At 36.8% G+C, this 19,228-nt stretch overlaps 1 protein-coding gene across 3 annotated transcripts in view; it reads right to left on the bottom strand.

Moving 5' to 3' along the window:
• Nucleotides 1-1,377: 1,377 nt before the first annotated feature.
• RPH3A (rabphilin 3A) overlaps nt 1,378-19,228 on the bottom strand; it is a 289,809-nt gene continuing 271,958 nt past the window's right edge. For all 3 annotated transcript variants that reach the window (XM_056536654.1, XM_056536658.1, XM_056536662.1), the window contains 4 exons: nt 17,684-17,835; nt 14,442-14,523; nt 12,495-12,591; nt 1,378-7,929 (listed from right to left, as the gene is read on the bottom strand). In XM_056536654.1, coding sequence (XP_056392629.1) covers nt 7,799-7,929; nt 12,495-12,591; nt 14,442-14,523; nt 17,684-17,835 — 462 coding nt within the window. In that variant the 3' untranslated portion in view covers nt 1,378-7,798. The remainder of the gene's footprint in view (nt 7,930-12,494; nt 12,592-14,441; nt 14,524-17,683; nt 17,836-19,228) is intronic.

The following is a 19,228-nucleotide window of genomic DNA, read 5'->3' as shown; positions in this document are numbered from 1 at the left end:
CCATGGTATTAATATTATAGCTCATGGGATACAATATTATAGGGTGGTATTAAAGGGGTTATCCAGGAAAAAACGTTTCTTTATATATATCTCAACTGGCTCCAGAAAGTTAAACAGATTTGTAAATTGCTTCTATTAAAAAATATTAATCCTTTCAGTACTTATGAGCTTCTGAAGTTTAGGTTGTTCTTTTCTGTCTAAGTAATCTCTGATGACACGTGTCTTGGGAACCGCCCAGTTTAGAAGAGGTTTGCTATGGGAATTTGCTTCTAAACTGGGCGTTTCCCGAGACACGTGTCATCAGAGATTACTTAGACAGAAAAGAACAACCTTAACTTCAGAAGCTCATAAGTACTGAAAGGGTTAAGATTTTTTAATAGAAGTAATTTACAAATCTGTTTAACTTTCTGGAACCAGTTGATATATAAAAAAAAGTTTTTTCCTGGAATACCCCTTTAATGTTATGGGTCATTGATCTCTATATTAGAAGGCTGTATTAATGTTATGTCTGATGAAACACTATTTGGTGTGGTATTAAAGTTATGCAATGTATGATACGATATATATATATATATATATATATATATATATATATCGTATATATCATTTATGTTTCAATGGGTGAGGTGGCTGATGTGTGGGAGGGAGGAAGATGGAATTGTGGGATTTGTAGTCAAAAAAAGAAAAGTCAAACAGGAAATACCAGTTCACAAAAAGCTTGCCACAGTGTTATGGTAATCTCACAACATAGCCATTTATCCCCAAGACAAGCGCAGATCCTTCCTAAGCATGTCCATTATGTACTAAAGTATGTACTAAAATCACCTTATGGTGGATAACCCCTTTAAATTCTTCAAGGGAAATCTCCTTGATCCAGCCATTTGTTCGACTGTTGTATTTATATGAGACTGTGCCTTTATTTATTGGAAGCATTATTTGCCAAGTGGTCAAGTAAAGAGATTGTGTTATCGTTACTCTACCTCTGGGTCTGGCTCATTGTCTGCACCAGTAATACAGGGAGCCCCCCAAATTCCATTCAACCAGACACTTTTTGGATGTGCCCCAGAGGAACTATCACCTTCTGTCACCTCTGTGCAGCCCTCTTTGTGCCAGCCTATAGAATGTGGGACTACCCTGTAAAGCCCTCATGCCATGTATTAGAAGCTACAGAGACCGTGATAGGCTCTACCACAGGCATGTACCCTGCTGAGCCAGCCTGAGTCTGCAATATTTTTAGCAAAATTCAGTAATATTGTATCATTCAAAGTGTAACTTTTACACAATGCTTATCAGAAACCAGGGACAAGTGATTCCTGAGCTGCTGGCCAGGAAACACTATTACAATACACTATAAATGAAAACTACAACACATTTTCTTGAGTTTTTCTTTATTGGACACATCACATAAGGAAATCAGTATGTTCTATCTGCATGCAAAGGAAGACAGTTTATTTCTAAATTCTTGGTAACATAAGTTTAGGTCTGTTACTTTGTCTGGTAAATTCATATCATGCTCTTTGAAATGCAAACATCGGCATATAAGTCTCTGCGCCATTTCAGTCCATATGTGCATGCGTTATTTACAGAAAAAACAAATAACTTCTGCTCAGCTGATGTGTCTGAAAATGGCGCATCCAATCCAGTGAAGAAATATGCAAGTGAATACGGAGAAATGATCCTAATCTTAATCAGAAAAGACAAATATTAACTAGTTAATGACTGCATTTGCAATGCTGATTGTCTGGAAAGCGAAATGTGACAAGAAAATGTATTTTCAGTGCCAGTACTGTGTATTCATTCCAAAGCAGGTAATGCTATCAGTAATAGGAGTTATGTCTGGTTACAGTAGAAGTATTCTTCACACATAAGGTCAACTCTCTCACAGTCACAATGTATTAATAAAAAACTGGTAATGTCACATCTTTTGCCACCATGAAACTACATAAAAAGGATTGTAAAGGTTCAGAAAAACATTGCTGCTTTCTTCTAAAAACAGTGCCACACTTGACAAACAGGTTGAGTATAGTATTGCAGATCTGCCCTATACCCTTATCCCCACTCCTTTTATGCTGTTTTTGGAACCAAAATGAGGATTAAAATGAGGCTCAAGAAACTACTAAAAAAAAAAAAACAAGTAGGAACATGTTGGGGGAGATTTATCAAAACCTATCCGGAGGAAAAGTTGCTGAGTTGCCCATAGCAACCAATCAGATCTCTTCTTTAATAGAGGCCTATTAAAAAATGAAGGCATCGATCTGATTGGTTGCGATGGGCAACTCAGCAACTTTTCCTCCGGATAGGTTATAATAAATCTCCCCCATTGTCTCTGTGACAAATCTGTCACATATGAATATATCCAAAGGGTACTTTCATACATGACATTTATATGCAGTTTTTTATGAAGTTTTTGAAGTGGATTTAAAAGTGAGAAGTAGAACATTTGTCAGTGAATTCCCTATATTATCCACTCCCTGCTTTGGCTTTAAAACTGCATTACGGGAACCTGTCGTCACATCATGATGACCAAGTCATTGGGATGGTCCCTGACAGCTTCCACAACAACCCATCCCAGCCACCTGCTGCCTTAGCCTGATAAAGCTCTTTTTATAAACAAACAGGTAGATATCTATCAATCCAGGCTGGTGGTGTGGGGCAGAAGCCATCGGGGATGGACCTTATGACTTGTGGTTTGAGCAGCATGAAAGTGATGACCGGTTCCCTTTTAAATGGCATGTTAAAGCATCCTAGTGCAATAAAGAACGAAACACCTGGCAGCATGTGGCACTAAATCTCAAAGATAGCACCAATGCCTTCTAATTCTGTGCAACCTCTTTACAATTCTAAGAAGCACAATGTAGTTATATTATAATTGTGAATATTTTAATACAAGTGAATGATAAGGCAATGTTATATAGCAGCCAATAGAATTTTGGTACTTTTGTTGTGTGCCCCAAAAAACTAAAAGAGATCTCTTGATTGCAATAAGCATGGCTGCAAAAATGTGTACATTAGACCTCATTTGTGGAAACAAAAAAGCCTTGCCACCCACAGCAACCAATCAGAGCTCAGCTTTCATTTACAAGAATACTCTAGAGAAATGAATGCTGTATTGCAATTGGTTGCGATAGGCAGCAAGGTAGGCGATAGGATAAATGGGGCCCCAGATAGCTTTAGTATATAATGTGACATTACTGGTATTTGGCTATGTACACTCAATATTACTGCACATATTGTTCTGCTATTGTGTTCACACAAACTGAACCACGGATTACATTGTTTACAATAACATAGATTGTACTCCATTATTGCACCAGCAATACCATCAACACCAAATAAAATTCAGTACAGGTTTTATGGAATGCTTTATAAATCTAGACTACCAGCTAAAGCAATTGGTTTACATTGATTTAGGGAGGGCTACGATAACTGGGCAGATTAAGTACTTTATGAGAAAGGTAGTTACATAAGTCCCGGACATAACTCTTGAAAATCTTTGGGCCTCGTATAAAGAATTTCCATTGCAACAAAAATCTTCCAATCTGAGCACAATTACATTTTTTTTAAAAACTGCTGTCGAAAAATTGAGCTCTGTGATTGGCTAGTATGGGCAACAAGGTCAGATGGTATGAGAAATAAGGCCCAATGAATTCAGTAAAGCTTTGGCATGGGAAACACATAACGTACACCTGGATGACATTCTTCTTTCTCATTTCATTGTGTTTGTTTTAAAAAAGGGAATAAAAAGATATAAAAGTCCCAGAGATAAAACAGACCAACGTGAGCTTTTTAATACTATTAAATCCCAGAACAATATAAAGGTGACACTTTACAGATTAGGAGATTAGATATTCATCAAGTATACTGGTAAACTTTACATAAAGGAACATGATATAATATGGAAAAATACTATAATATTTACATATACAGTGATACAGCACGGTAAGCATTAAAACCATGCAAATGGCACCAATGCTTAATCACTGAAGTTCTACTGAGAATAAAGCTTCTGTAACAACTACCAAGCAGACGGTTTCAGGCCTAATATGAAAAGCAGAGAACAATACGCTGGATTCTGTGTAGAAAAAGTTCTAGAAAATTCAAGATGTAAGTTCTTCATGTAGAGTTGAAAATCAGAGGCAATTTATACATATATATCTGCTTAATAGCACTTAATCTATCTTCATCTAGATGGACTATTATTTCCAGGTTATTCCCTTATCACAACATTAATGCTGCAGATACTTTAGGTAGGGATAATAATAATAAATCCAGCAATTTATTAGGGTGTTGAGAACACGTCCATTCCACCATGCATGTGAGAGGAACGGTGTTCAGAACATGAAATTTTACTAAAAAGTACATGTCTGTAGTTGTTCTTTGAGTTCTTAAAAGTGATTAAGGCCAAGGTGACTACATGTAATACCAGTCTCGTAACCTGTTGTCAGACAAGGACTAACTGACTTCTCCTTTTCCAAAAATGCAATACATTCAGTTGGAGTAAAGAAAAGCTGGAACAGAAAGTGGCCATGACAATATCATAGTCACAAATATGAGATCCTCAATAAATCCACTTATAATCTAGTATTTCTTTACTCAAGAATCATTCTTCTTATTAGTAACTTAAGGAGATATTTATGTTGTCACTTTGATCTTAGTGGGCATTCAGCCATGTTTTGGGGATCTGGCAGCCGGATAGTGACTCTGGTCGGCTCATTTTTTAACTGTATGAGTTTTATTGCAGGACTAAAAACTGTGGCAAACCATGGTTTTCTGTCTGGCAACAAAATGGGATATGGGACAAAAATGAGTCGGCTCCGTCTGGCTTATTCAAATATATGGGGTGCAGACTGGGTACTGCAGGGATACGGCAGCGGGCGGTTTTTTAATTCTTCCATCGGATTCGGCTGCCATATCCCCAAAACTACGTAAATGAGCCCTTGGCTCTGGTAAAAGAACTCCCCAAATTGTAGTAAAAAATGGTCTTCAGGAAGGCTGGTCCTTTCAAGGAGGAGGGCCAATATACAGTACATAGGATACAAAAAAAAAAGAACTGAAAATCTGTTAAAGCAAATAGGTGGTCTTTTGGAGAGATTTCACTGTATAACAGAACATCAGACTAATGAAAATGCAGTGTGAGACTGATACCTATTTTTAAACTTCACCAAGACAGTACTACCACATATACTACTAGGATCTATTGTTATATTACTGTTATCAAATTATTTCCCATATATTCCACTTTAGGTTAAGTCTGTTTGAAGATATATTACAAGAAATATTTTATACCATGTGCTACCACCACCATTTACAATGTATTTACTAGGTGAATGTCATTTTAATATACTCTTTTGCACCATGACAAACTATGTGAACTGTACCTGTGTATGCTTAGTTATATGTATTAGTGATCTTCAAGGAGAATTAACTCAAATTCAATATTTTGCAAAAAGTGCACTTTTGTTGTGATTATTCGCACAAAAGCTAAATTTGTGAATGAATAAAAACATATGAAGACAAATAGGTTTGAATAATGGGAATGAAAATGAATGTATTCATATCCTTCAAAACATTTGAATTATTATGAAAAGTTTTATTTACTAATTCCTTTTTTTAAATTTTTTTTTATATCTCTTCAATACTGATGGTAGAGAGGGGAAAAGTCACTTTTTAGTAGTGATATACTTTTTACTGTGTGTGTATTTAAAATCATTTACATAGTGTTAGGGACAATTTGACCAGGATCTGGCAAACAGATTGGTTGTAAAAGATTAACTAAGTTGAGTTTGTAAGTACCCATATTACTGTCCCTACAAACAACATCAAACATTTACATAAATATACTTAAACCGTTTAGTTAAAGAGATTGCTCCACCAGTAAATGCCATATTACTGTCATTTAAGATCGTAAAAAGTAATAATTTTTGCTATATACAAGCTCTTAGAAAACTATCCAGTATAGAGTTGTGATATTTAATTGTATAATATGGCACCATCTGGTGTTAAAAGTGTTTAGTAATGTCCACGTCCACCTAATGACCTGAATGCTGGTGGACACACATGTTCATTCATTCTCCTCACTGCCATATCTCTGTATAGTAACCTTCTGTTGGCAGAGCAGCCTATAACAATAGCTTTCTTCCCTGTTTATCAGTTAAACCTCTGTAGTAGCATGGTAGTATAGCTGGGAAGATGGCTTCTGCAGTAGAAGTAAGAAGGGACTAATATTATCAGCTACCAGAGGGGGAAGGAGATGAATTCTGGATAGAGCTTGCCCATGGCAGCACTGATTAGCTGCCAAGAAGAAGTGGAGACCTGAGGAAGGGGCAGCTGTAGGGGACTAGAGGAGGAAAGTATAGTTTATTTTTTATTTTTACACCACTCCTAGCTATGGGAGAAAATGTTAGTTAACAAAACCTTAAATTTTTATATAAGTTCTAGTTTTGAAATACATAATTATCACATGAACATAGGTGTGTAAGCTATAATTATGGATGTTCAATTGTTATCTAAAAAGCAAAGGATGGGTTATTACTTTAAGACCCGCACACATTGTAGGTCATATATCTACTTTTGACATAGTATAATTCTAAAACTATACAGAGTGCCCATTCACAGTCCCTAGTCCTGGAAGTGTCTTTTTGGCACAGACAGAGAGCCTTCTTCCCCTTCCTGTATGTCGGTGGCATGTATGTAGGAGGATGGGTGCCTGGTTCAGTTCATTAGCTAAACCGGCATTGTTCTTTTTCTTGTCCTATTCAGTGAACAAAGCTAAAGGAGCCAGACACACAGGAAGGGTAGACAGGCATTTGCCAAAATATCAGTGTTTACAACAGAAGCACTACTTTTGGGACCATGCGAAAGGGACTGCAACTGGGCCATCTGTAAAGTTTTCAGATTTAGTAAATTAGTTTATTTATATTAACTAAATACTTTTTTTTGTTTATAGCATTACCATGGGTTTACTAGCCCTTTAACATTTACTGTATGTGTACATATTTATTTAATAGTAAAATACATGGTAACATTTTAATTGTAATCCCTTTTGGGCTGTTCAAGTTCTTGTACTCAATTGACATTCTGCTGTAAGCTTGCTTGAATACCTAACTACTAATGCATCCTAGTGGAAAATGAATAATTCCAGTAATTTTGGAATAATAGCAAGTGCTGTGGGAGTACAATCTAAAAGAGATAAAGGTTATTGGCCCCAAACTATTCTGTGCAAACATTTGGTCAGAGAATACAATTTATTACTAACTGGAAAAGCAGAACTAGTATCTGAATTAATATTGCTGTTTTGTGCTCTGAAATATCAATATCAGCAGGGCACAGGAGCTCCGACCTGTACCTTTCAGACAAGCAATCACCATTTCTATAACAAGACAAAAAGTGCACTGTTAAATATGTAAGATCTGTTTGTACAAAGATATTGTGCCTTAATAAAGATTTGAATAAAAATAAAGTTCCATTTTATACAGTATATGTTTCTTTATAATTCACCAGCAATGGACAGAAAGGTGTGCCATATAAGAGATAATGTAGCGCTCGGCAGAACCATGGACAGAGGTTGGCAAAAGGGAAGGCTTAACAACAAACACGCGTACCGTTTCCATCAGCATTTGTCCCAAGGACATACACAAATGCATTTTTTTTTATTATTGGATAAAGAATATATTAATAGCAACTATATTAATTCTATCGCTAAAAGCTAAAAGTGTGAATGCTTTGGAAGACAAGACATAAAAAGTTTACAGTGACTTGGTACAGAGCATTAATGCTTGTGAAACACTGCAGCTGTCTTTCAATCACTGGCTACATGGTTTTCATTCTGTAGAACATGCCAGCGTTCAATTTTCTTATCTTTGTTCTTCAGGCACTCATACCAGTGTTTCAAGCGTTCTCCTTTGGCATTGATGCCCAGCTGACAACCACCTAAAGGGGACATTCAAGAATAAAAAAGGAATTTATAAAGTATAATAATGCAAATGAGCTCTTCTTCAGAAGTAATGTTCACATAAGAACAATGGGGTTTCCCCAACTGTTTTAGAGTGACATTTCTTACACACACAGAGGATGTCAACTGTGAATTGATCTGTTACCGGTAGTTTGGCCGAAACGGCTACGAACACAGCGTTGGTGACAGATATACTTTATTTGAAAAGCTAAAATAAAAAGACTTTGTATAAAACTTAATTTGTTTTTTATTGTATAAATATTGATCAAAAAGATCACTATTATGTCATGACAACCTGTTGTTTGCAATACATTTGTCTTCAAAGTATTACATAGGGATATATTGGATGTATTTTATAGTCCTAGAGAGTAATTTGGTGCTGGTTAATTTTACTTAAAGGGGTATTCCAGGCAAAGCCTTTTTTTATATATATATATCAACTGGCTGTGGAAAGTTAAACAGATTTGTAAATTACTTCTATTAAAAAATCTTAATCCTTCCAATAGTTATTAGCTTCTGAAGTTTTCTGTCTAACTGCTCAATGATGATGTCACATCCCGGGAGCTGTGCATGATGGGAGAATATCCCCATAGGAACTGCACAGCTCTCGGGACGTGAGTCATCAGAGAGCAGTTAGACAGAAAACAACAACTCAACTTCAGAAGCTACTAACTATTGGAAGGATTAAGATTTTTTAATAGAAGTAATTTACAAATCTGTTTAACTTTCCGGAGCCAGTTGATATATAAAAAAAAGTTTTGGCCTGGAATACCCCTTAATTTATATTCTTTTGCAGACTGATCTCCAATTTCCTGATAGATAGCTCCAAATGCCCTGCATAAACATAGGGCTAAATTCTAATATTCTGGCTGCTGACAGCCAACACTAGAGGATGCTAATGGCCAGTGCATTTGGCTAAGACAAACTAGAAATAATCTCCTGCTGATTTTAATAGGAGATGTGGGGAAAAAAAAACACGTGGTTCTCACAACATCTACACACAAGTGATATGGCTTTTTTCCATGTGGCTTTGAGCTCCCATTGAAATAAATCTAAATAGAAGCCACGCTGGAAAATCACATGAAAATCAGAACCAAATTCATCACATAGGATTCCACACCAATTTTAGGTGGAATTTCAGTGCAGCTTTAGTCCATGTGAACAACATGACCTTATGGCATACTCATTCTACATTGACCGTAGAAACAAATAAGTATGCTATAAGCTCCTATGTCACCTAGTGGTGACTACAGGCTGCTAGAAATGTATTAGTTACCTAGCACAGAAATTAGACTTATAGAGTACCTGTCACCAAATAACACTTTTAATATAGTGTTCCTTGTGTAATTAGCAGACACTTTCCCATTCACTTGCTTTTAAAATTATCAACATAAATATGATTAAAATGTAATGTAAAAAATGGCCACTAGGTGGCTCTGTTCTGTTCCCTATCACAATTAATACAGTGAGTTTGGTCTCCTCCCGGCCTGGCAAGAGTCCAAATTCAGGAAGTGTCTCTGTGCACTGAGCTTGATTGACAGCTGCACAGAAAGTGAAAGCTCCACAGATTTTCACAGAAAGCAGCACAGACTGAAAGCTCTAGGAGAGCCTCACTGATAGCAACACAGACTGAAACATGCGCAGAGCCTGAGGTCTTCTATTCATCACAGCACTGCAACCATGTGAGGGTGGAACCAGTCCCCCAGCAGGCTTCCGTGATGTCATGCCTACAGGAAAACACCACTTTATCCTGCTAGGGAATTTCACTATGTGAGCAAGAAGAAAGAGCAAATGCGTAACAGCTCACCCCGTCACAAGCACACGGGCCTAACGTGAACCTCGTCCAAGAGCTCAGGAAGAAACGAAATTGTTCAGGAACAATCTTTTGTTAATACGCCAAGGTAGACATACAGGAGTATGACTAAGGCTTTCTAGTATAAGCCAAAATGTCACCTTTACCGTGTTCCTGTATGTCTACCTTGGCATATTAATAAAAGAATTGTTCCTGAGTCAAGCGCTGGACAATTTTGTTTCTTCCTGAGAGCTTTTTAAAGGTCTGACATTTTTTTTAAGGGCTGGAGGGGTGTTAAGAGTAGTCAGGGAACACAGCCTGAGTTAGTATAGAACAGTTTATTTGGTGAGAGGTACTTTTTAAACATTACATTGTGTTAAAAGATAGAGATTCACTTAACTTTTAATACAATATATTTTATAAGTTAGCCTTTAGTTATAACCTACATCAATAAATGTGTTTTTACAATTTGACTATTATAAGTAACAAGTTCCATGATTTTTTTCTCTCTTCTATTAATTTCTTTTGTGGCCTTTGAAAGTGGTGGTATGTATTTATTCTGAATAACACTTGTACTTGTTAAATGGTAATTACATTTTCATTAGAATTTCTTTAAAACTGAACAGTATCTACCATGCAATCATGCTGCATTCATGCCTGGGCAACCAATAATTAACCTGTCTTCTCATACTTATAATAGATCTCTAAGCACAACGTCACATTCCGTTTAATGTTGATGATTTATTCACTGAAATTTGAATGTTTATGCGTGTGCGCTTAGTTTAAATGGCACACAGAGCAACTGTCACTCTTCTAGCCCCCAATTCCCCCCTCATGTGACATGGGGTACTTGTTAATATTAAAAACTTTATTATGGATAACATTAAGGAACAATGTTTCTGTTGTCAAAGAACCTAAGTACTATGACTGGTGAGTCCCATAAAAAAACCTTTTCTAAACCAAACCCACTGATGAGGATCTGATTACCCCAGCTGCTTAAAGAAGATGTCCAGTGGAAAAAAATTATCCCCTATCCGACTCTACTCTGCTAATGTGAGTTTCGTACCCAGCACGTCAGCTGGTCGAAACTCCCCCCCTCTATTAATCTCTATGGGAGAAGTGGAGGCTGACGAATGCTGTGTCTTCACCTCTACTAAGAATGGGCCGTGTTTTCACCAGCTGATCTTCATTTCGTGGAGCAGAGCAAGAGCCCCGTGTGGGAGCCCGTGGGGGTCCCAGTGGTCGGACGCCCCGCGATCAGACACCTATCCCCTTTATCCTGTGGATGGGGGATAAACTTTGTTTCACTTGACATCTTTAAATTATAACTATAAATAAAATGGCTGGAAGATATAGGGATTTTACTATTTGGCTGCATGCATTTTCATAAATAAGTGTTGACTTTCTGTTTGAAGTGAATCTTAGCCTCAGGAGGTGTGTCAGCCCCTTAAACCTAAGATTGACTAATGAAAGAGAAACATAGGTTTTTCAGATTTTTAACACCTGTACTGGTCTTGTAAATTCAGCAGTTATATTTGATGACCAAAATTATTGAATGTGTCCATCAATTTACATGGGAGTGTTCTGTTCCTAAAAACTTGCTAATAATCCCAGACACTAGTCAGTAAACTTGAATTATTTTACTATTTTCATAATTTTCTGTTGCTTGCAATTATTCATTTTGCTTGCTATATGGATATCAATGGATGACAATGGTTTCTATCATCGTTACCGTGTATAACTATTCTTATCATGGTTTGGCACCGTTTTTCACCTAACTGTACAAGAATTACCTTTTTTAATAAAATGGACTAAATAAAAGTACAATCAATGGTGAACAGTGCACATCTGGATGCCTTTTGTAGTGAATTGTAATTGCTATCCTTTCATTGTGGTATCCCGCAGTGCGGTTATCTTTTGCTACACTGAACACTGTTCAGGTGGCTTTAGCTCTCTGCTCTCTCAAGTCTATTTCTTTAAATGTTTTTGTATGATAGCATATTTCTCTGTCTTGTCTGCATGCATGTACAGAGTCTAAATGTAGTGTAAGTGGTTAGCTTTTGTTACCCAAGATTCAATTCTTTCTGTATAAGAACTGATAAAATGTCACATGTCCCCCCCAATTATGATCTGAGGGCTGTCCTGTCTTCATCCTAGTCCACAGGGACTGGGAAACATCCTAATAGCACATGTTAGAGTTAGTCTGGGCCAATAAAGAAGAAGTCAGGCCAAAGCTGCTGCATGCCTCTGAGCTTTACATGTTCCAGTTTACATCAGGAGAACGAAAAGTCACATACTGCCAATTCTCAAGTTCTTTAAATTACTCCAGGACTGTGACAGTGATAAGTTACCACTTACTTCTCAACTTTTAAAGTGTTTATTAAGTACTGTATCCTTACATGTGTGCTCATTCTGTATTGAATCTGCATCACCAGTAAAAAAAAAAAGAGTTGTTCTCTATAAATCCTGGCTTTTAAGATGTCCTTTTCCCTGGGCCTTGATATGGATAGCAGATTTATTAAAGTAGTGGCTAGTGGGAACTGTCATCTAACTACAGGTTGCTACACGCCAGCCACCTAACATTACAACCCTCATCATCTATCACTCATTATGATGAGAACAACCCTACTTCTGGTGGCATGAACCTGACAACTTTGATGGCTAAGTAACCATATTTACTATCTCTCACTCCTGCCTCACAAACAGTTAATTCATCTGCTGTCTAGTACAATGTACATTTGACCAACTTACCTATATAATCATTAGACTTTCCAATATCGTAGTCCCAGACTGATACATCTAGCTGCTTCTTTGCCAGGTCACTGTGTTTTATATCAAAGAAGAATTCCTATAGAGAAAAAAAAAAACAATAAAAAAGTTTAATAACCTAAAAAGAAAATGCTAATAATCTAGCTGTCAGTTACTTACTTTTAATGATGAATATAGTGTACAGATTTATTTTAAAGGTCTAGCCTTGGATAACAAAAAGTTGGCAGCTCTCTGCAAAATAGTGCTATGCTTGTCCACTGGTTGTGTGCGGTATTGCAGTTCAGTTTTATTTACTTCATTGGAATATAGCTACAATACAATACATAACCTGCAGACAGTCATGGCACGGTTTTGGAGAGAGCAACCATGATTTTCTATAGCAAGATAAGCCACTTATTCTGTATATATAAAATTCAACGTATTCCAAATGTCAGGGGATATTTAGATGAAACTTGGTACATGTTTTACTTACATGTCAACTTAAAATATAGCAGAGTTAAAGGGATGCTCCGGTGGAAAACATTTATTTTTTTAAATCAACTGGTGGCAGAAAGTAAAACAGATAAGTAAATTACTTATATTAAAAAAAAAACCGTAATCCTTCCAGTACTTATCAGCTGTTGTATGCTCCACAGGAAGTTCTTTTCTTTCTGAATTTATTTTCTGTCTGACCACAGTGCTCTCTGCTGACACCTCTGTCCATGTCAGGAACTGTCCAGAGCAGGAGCAAATCACAGTTCCTAACATGGACAGAGGTGTCAGCAGAGAGCACTGTGGTCAGACAGAAAAGAGATTCAAAAAGAAAATAACTTCCTCTATAGTATACAGCAGCTGATAAGTACTGGAAGTATTAAGATTTTTTAATAGAAGTCATTTACAAATCAACTTTCTGACACCAGTTGATTTATTAATTTTTTTCCCCACTGGAGTACCCCTTTAAATCAATCCTAACCAACCTTTCTTATGTAAGGGTAGGGGTTAGTATCTGACGTTCCACACAAGTCTATGAGGCTGAAAATATTGACCAGGATTTTTAAACATCCTGCCGACTGTCTAACAGGCAGATACAGAGAATAGCTAGTGTGGGGATGGGATATAAGATCGGGATATAAGATCGGGATATTAGGATGGGATACGAGGTCAGGATATGAGGTCGATATATGAGGATGAAATATAGATTGGGATATGAGGTCAGTATATGAGGACGGGATGAACGAGAGTGTCATTGTTACTTTTCCTCTTTCTCACGGTTTATGTAGAAAGTCCAGGTAATGCTGGGTACTCAGTTAGTGGACTATAAACTATAACTTTGCCAGCATGTTATTCTTTAAAAAATTTGCAGCTTTTGTTATTTTCATCCAATAAGCATGAATTCCATGCTAATTATATACATAAGTTATTATGAATACAACCACAGAACTAAATGATAATGTTGCTATCATTAACCATCATTAGGGGTACAGATGTGTCCACCCTCATCTTTAAATAGGCACTGTCAGATTCAAAAACTTTTTATATGTTGTACATTAACCTTTCTAATATACTTCATAAGAAAATGTTATTTCCTTTTTATAGAAATCATGGCTTATAAAATCATGGCTTTGTCCAAGCTGAAGCACAGGCATGGACGGAGTCCAGTAAGTTAAGTTATTCCAACATCTCATCATAAAAAATCAATACATTATTGCAAAAAAAAAAAAAAACACGATTTTGCAGCGAGGGTCTTATGTGCTATATATGTGTGGCCACCCAGTGGTTTCAATGTGGATTGCAGCCTGTTGAGGTGTGGGGTCTGAAGTTATTTAGAGAGCTGATCTCAATTTATTTTGGATACTTGACTGATTTAGGTGTCTGGTCTGAGATGCTAAATAATTTGGGGCTCTTGTCTGTCTCAATAGTATATAAATCATTATTTTATTAGTATCTCACCTCATTGAATTCCGGATTGAGGGTCTTTTTTTTTATTTGAGTCTTTTGCTTGGCCTTTTTGCCTCCATCAGGTTTCAGCCAACTACAATACAAAAGTGCAAACATATTTGTTAAATGCACAATAATACTTTGAAACTTGCACATATACATACTTAAAGGGGTACTCCACCCCTAGACATCTTATCCCCTATCCAAAGGATATGAAATAAGATGTCTGATTGCGGGGGTCCCGCCACTGGGAGCCCCCCACGATCTCTCCTGCAGCACCCCTATCATTGGTGCACGGAGCGAGCTACGCTCTGTGCCTGATGACTGGCGATACAGGGGCTGGAGGATCGTGACGTCACTGCAAGACTATAGGAGGTGGCTTGACTTTCAGAACACAGCCCTATATGTCAGTTACTCAGAACAGGGAGGTATGGAGGAGGGAGGAAGCATGCATGCTGAAGCTCAGCACAGCCTCCTTGACAGTTCTGAGCATTTGATTTCATAAGGCAGGGGAAGCTCAACAGGCTTTTTTGTAGCTTTTAACTATTAAAAAGTAATGTGAAGGAACTGTACACAATTAGTTGTAACATTGGTACAAAAGATGACCCTGCCTGCTGCTTCAGGCTCCTTGCTGGTACATGTTTCTCACTCCATGGCAGCCCCTTTCGTGGGCCAACTGTCTGTTAATGTTTTTTAACACTAGGATAACCAAGCTGGAGTTGTTGAAAGGTTTATCCACCTACATCTGCAGTTTCTTCTAATTTTGCAACTGCTTCCTCCCTTTCTTTCTTTCTTTCTTTCTTTCTTTCTTTCTTTCTTTCTTTCTTTCTTTCTTTCTTTCACACTTACAACCACACAACAGTACACTGCTCTTTGTTAACTACGGGACTTACCACAAACTCTGCTGGATACCAATTGTCCTCGTTCTACACCCCCTACAGTAGACTACAAGGTAAAGCTGCTATCTAGAGCAGGGGACGTAATGGTGCCAGGGCATGTTATGACCCTACCTAGGTGCACTCTAAAAATTACTCACCATGTATCCTGGATATTGTTTTGTAAATTACTGTTCTGTTGATGCTCACATGTACCTGCTAAACCCTGCAGGACACAGACCTCGACAAACCAGTTACCATAGCAATGTGAGTTACACAACTATGACATTGGTATAAAATAGAAACAACTTCATGAGTTAGGAAAATTGTCACTTTATTGAAATAGCATTGGCACAAGAAAGGCAACACTGCAACCCTTTCATATGGATCTTTGTCAAGCCTTTTAACATAGTATGTAATTATGTTATGACTATATAAACTCTGTCAAGTGACTACAGGTTAGAAATCTTTAAATATATAACTTAAAAAATGGGACAATACACAGGGAAAGTACTTAGTCTGCATGGAAAATGGGTCCTGTGGAAGATCAAGCCAGTGGTTACCTAGGACTTTCTTGGCGTGAGAACAGATCCTATTTGACATTTTACCTGAGAATTAAACAGTAATTCTATAAAAAAAATATTTTAGCTGTCTTAATGGCCTGGGGCCTTCCCCTTTAAGCGGGGAATGAGTGACAATGAGTGGCTGCTTCTCCTGACATCACCCTCCAGTGACAAGGTCACATGAATAAACCTGATGAAATATTTAATGGGTTAAAAAAAGCCACAAGGACAGAAGCAGCGTAAAAAATAGAAACCATTACTAAGATCCTAGGATCCTCAGAAAGTACTAAAGATAATTCTTCTTAGGTATATCTTTGGTCTGGGTTCTGAATGTGTTTGTCACATAGTAACATATTTTGTTCGGCTAAAAAAGATTTACTGTGGGGGAGATTTATCAAAACCTGTGCAGAGGAAAATTTGCCCAGTTGCCCATAGTATTTTTGAAAAGGCCTCTGCAAAAAATGAAAGAAGTGATATGATTGGTTGTTATAGGAAACTGGGCAAGTTTTCCTCTCCACAGGTTTTGATTAATCTCACCCGTATGTCGATTTTATTCAGCCAAGTGATCTGCAGTGTTGATTTAGAGAAAAAAACATGAGGTAGAAAAAATATTTGTGGGGTGAAAATGGTTCTTATTATTTATTTATTTATTTATTTTTGCAAATTCAAGCGGTGGACTTCTTATTTATGCCATTCCCTGTGTGGTCAACAAACATGTTATTATGAATCTATAGTCCATCGTGATACTATACTCAATAGTATAGTTTTTATCATGTTTTACTATTTTTTAAACATTTTACACTTTTTAGCTTTTTTTTCTTTCTTTAAAATTATAATTTTATGACTCCCACAACTTTTTTTATTTTTCCGTACACTGGAATGTATAAGAGCTCATTTAATGTGCCATGGTCATTAGTTTTTTGAGGTACTGATCAGACATTTTGATCGCCTTTAACTCAATATTTTCTGGGATATGGGGGAGATTTATCAAAACCTGTCGAAAGGAAAAGTTGCCCAGTTACCCATGGCAACCAATCAGATTGCTTCTTTCATTTTTAACAAGGCCTCTGCAAAATGAAAGAAGCAAGCTGATTGGTTGCTATGGGCAACTGGGCAAATTTTCCTTTGGACAGGTTTTGATAAATCTCCCCCATGATGTTTTTTTTTTTTTTTCCTGTTAATATCATTAACCCTATGGGATAAATCATTTTATATTTTTTTATAGTTTGGAAAATTCTATATGTGGTTACACCAAATATGTTTATTTTTATCATGTTTACAGATTTTTTATATGATAAATGGGAAAAGGGGAGTGATTTAAACTTTTAATATGAAAGGGGTTAATGTATGTTTGTATGTTTTACATTTTTTTTTTTACATTTGATATCCTTTGAAGAATGTAATGCTTCCTCATACAAATCTCTTTACAGATTCATGCAGCCCTTTTGAACTGCATTGCATTATGTTCTGCACTCTATTGGTTGAGCCTGCTCCAGACAGGCTGTATCAATAGAAAAGCCGCAGAAGGCAGAGAAGCAAAGGTAAGCCCTTCGGATGCTTGAACAGTTGACCATCTTCTCCCAGATGGTGATATCCGGTCACTGTTTGACTGTATGAGAAATGGATGGGCTTGTTTTTCCAAAAAGAAAAAAAAAATACACACCATTATCTAAAATCATATATTGTTGTTAAGTGTTTTGAATTCCCCTAATGTAATGGCAGTTTCTACTCAATTCAGAAAACACAAATATATGGATTTGCATTACTTGTTAACAAGAATTACATATTTAATCTGTTCTTCTCTGTGGTTACTTACAGTTTGACAAATGGATCAGAGTAGCCATTAGCATCCATTGCTGCCAAGTGAACACAGCGTACAATGCCCACAATAAGCCCTCCTTGCTGAGAATTGTACATAAGAGACACCAGAATCTTTCCTCTGTCTTCTACGTCTCCTCCACGATCTGTCTACGAAATCAGACATTGGTGAGATGCCTTACACACATGCCCAGATTAAAAAAAAAAAAACACAAGAGAACCACTACCTTACAGTACTGTTGCTGCTTATACAAAGGTGATGTACACACAACAACTCTAATTGTATAATAAATACAAATTTCTATGATAAGAAGTGATATTTTGTTTCCTTTGTCTATGACCTAAATGTCCAAACACGTTGGGCTGCTTTTCTTGTGCATTTTATTATTTTTTATTTTATAAAGTAACATTAACGCAGGTGTTGGAATCTTTTACCTCTCTACTGAACACTCCGAACACCTAGTCAGGAAGTGACTGTCTTCATGGGTTATGGATAAGCGCGAGTGTAGGAATTCACCCATTCCCTGTCCATACGGAGAGGTTTCTAGGCATGCTCTGTGACCCGTGTAGAGGTGATTCCATAGGTTAGGGAGGGAAAGGCTGTGCTCTGAAGATCAGTTATTGTGAATGGTATACTATCTATAAACTGGGCACAGCTTTTGGGATACTATCTTTAAAGATAAGGACACTACTAGAGTGCCAGAATGATTTCATGCCAGGATAACAGGATTTTTTATAATATAGATAGTAAAATAAAAAATATTAAAAATCACCAAAAATAATTTAAAAGTATGTTTAACATAAAAATAGTATTAAACAACAGGTCATTTTCTGACTACATATTCCCTTTAATAGACTGAAAGTTGAAACCGCATAGACTGCTAAAGGCTCACAAAACATAACCTAAAGGGGTTTTCTTTGTAGTGTAATTTTCATTGTAGTGAAGGAAGCTAAATTGTAAAGACACACCCAACCTGAGGACAGGTGTGGCACTGCTTTTAAAAGACATGAAATAAATGATCAGACTGCAGAATTAGTAAAATATAGTAAGGATGGCAAGTAAAATTGGGAGGATTTTTGAGCAGCTGGGTAGAGGTCATTTGGAAGTACTTACAGATCTCTGGCTTTAAGGCACCTTCAGGCAGGGTTGTGAGAGGTCAAACCAATACTGTCACCAACTCTCTAAGTCAAATGATGTGATGATGACCTTCTTCTGACTTATTTGGAATAGGGACTTCTAATGATCCATTAAACTAGTACACATAGCCTAACATGTACTAAATTGGACTTAGAAATGATGGTTCTCCTGACTTCCCTCCAGGGCTTCTATCACTTCCCCTCATTACAGTATTCACCATTGCTCTTCACAGTGACTGAAGGCAGACATGATGAGAAATCCTCTGTGTGTAAAGTAATGCTAATCAGAGGCAACATTTAACCACTTCTAATTTATCAGTAAAAGAACAACTAGAAAGACTATATATTATATTCAGACCTGCAAAATATTTTTACAATATAAAGCAAATTTACAGATAGCAAACGA

Source organism: Hyla sarda, chromosome 1 (assembly GCF_029499605.1).
Source record: "Hyla sarda isolate aHylSar1 chromosome 1, aHylSar1.hap1, whole genome shotgun sequence".
Taxonomy (NCBI): domain Eukaryota; kingdom Metazoa; phylum Chordata; class Amphibia; order Anura; family Hylidae; genus Hyla; species Hyla sarda.
Note: the sequence above shows the minus strand (reverse complement) of the source record. Positions and strands in the feature narration are given on the sequence as shown.